Source organism: Oncorhynchus mykiss, chromosome 13, assembly GCF_013265735.2.
Source record: "Oncorhynchus mykiss isolate Arlee chromosome 13, USDA_OmykA_1.1, whole genome shotgun sequence".
Classification (NCBI taxonomy): domain Eukaryota; kingdom Metazoa; phylum Chordata; class Actinopteri; order Salmoniformes; family Salmonidae; genus Oncorhynchus; species Oncorhynchus mykiss.
Window position 1 is genome coordinate 5,626,611 of NC_048577.1, and position 1,741 is coordinate 5,628,351.

At 44.2% G+C, this 1,741-nt stretch overlaps 1 protein-coding gene across 1 annotated transcript in view; it reads right to left on the reverse strand.

The window, feature by feature from the left end:
* Positions 1-1,741, reverse strand: part of LOC110516670 — a 3,236-nt gene continuing 1,495 nt past the window's right edge. The window contains exons 2-3 of the mRNA XM_036942604.1: positions 1,491-1,524; positions 1-893 (exon numbers count right to left, since the gene is read on the reverse strand). Of these exons, the coding sequence (XP_036798499.1) occupies positions 484-893; positions 1,491-1,524 (444 nt within the window). The 3' untranslated portion in view covers positions 1-483. The remainder of the gene's footprint in view (positions 894-1,490; positions 1,525-1,741) is intronic.

The window sequence follows — 1,741 nt, forward strand, 5'->3', positions numbered from 1 at the left end:
AGCACCAACGTAGTGGCATCTACAAATGACAATAAACAACACATTGTAACCCTGAGTACAAATATATAAATACACGTTTATACATTAAATATATATACATTCAATAAATATTCATATAAATAGACCTGAATTGTTTAGTTTAAATTGTTTCCATGGAGATGCCCTGAGCGACAGAGGTCAAAGTCCACAAACAGTGTATGGTGGGACGACTCTCTCTGTCTGCAAGTTCTCCTAGATGGGGTGCATCTCAGTACCCTTGGCTCGCTTCCTTTTCTCGTCTCCTTCCCTTCGTCTGTGGCGGAGCCCTAACTTCCATCCCAGGGGTGCGTTCAGTAGGACGCAACGTTTCGGGAATGTTCAGATAGTAGCAATGTAGAACTTCATGCCTCCCTGACATCTTAACGAAGGAATAACGTCGGCTCTGTTCACGGCATCTCTATCTGCAAAGTTTCACAAAGTTGACCGTACTGAACGTGGCCCACATCAAGCCACTAAGAAAACTCCCATTCCGGATCCGTTCCCGTCCAGTTTCCAGAACGTGTCCTGCGCTTTCGGCACCACCATATGGCCTATCAACCGGCTCTTTGAGTCCAGTCGTGTCACCTTCCAGCACTTCCTGGTTACCGTTGTCACAGGGTTTGACTCTGACCACTCTGGGAGCTCCACCTGGCAGGTGAGCTTTGGGTCGCCGTGACTTGCAAGCTGGACGACGAGGATGCCCCGCCCACATTTGGCGGTACAGGTGAGCTGGAGGTCCAGGTACAGGAAGTAGAAGCCATCCTGCTTGGTTTGTAATGTATGTTGCTGAAGGTTGTATTCGTACAGATCTCCAACAGAGGACTCCTGTCCATGGTCGACCTGGGACCAGGACATTGTGCTGTTCTCTATCGTGGCTGAAGGGGGAGGCAGGAACACACACCGGTAAGGATACTAATCAATGACTATGTTAACATTCCATTCGGTTAGGATACTAATCAAGGACTATGTTAACATCCCATTTGGTTAGGATACTAATCAAGGACTATGTTAACATTCCATTTGGTTAGGACACTAATCAAGGACTATGTTAACATCCCATTTGGTTAGGACACTAATCAATGACTATGTTAACATCCCATTTGGTTAGGATACTAATCAAGGACTACGTTATCATTCCATTTTGGTAATTTAGCAGTTGCTCTTATCCAGAGAGACACCATATCCCCAATGCATATCAGAGTTGTCGGGCTGATCTAGGATCAGTCTAGCCTTTCAGTTAATAATAAATAAGTTTACATGGACAGCTTGGACCTGATCAATGTCGGCCGTCATTGTAAACAATAATTTGTTCTTAACCGACTTGCCTACTTAAATAAAGGTTAAATAAAAATCAAATAAAAATCAACTGACAACTAATACAAATAGAAGAGAAGTCCAACATCATTCATTGTAACTACTTTATCTACGTGACGTTTGGTTTAAAATGACAGTTGAAAGGCGATTGAACTTACCGGAGGTGAGCTGCACGTAGGCCAAGCTCTGCTTCTGAGGATGGGGGAGAAGAGTAGGGAGGACAGTTAGAGAGGTAACACACCCGGTGTCTGTATGTAGTGCACTACTCTGGCAACCTATTCCCTATGTAGTGCACTACTCTGGCAACCTATTCCCTATGTAGTGCACTACTTTGATTCCCTATTTCCTATTTAGAAAGTGCACAACTCTGGCATTCAAGTGCACTACTTTAGCACCCTATTGCTTATGT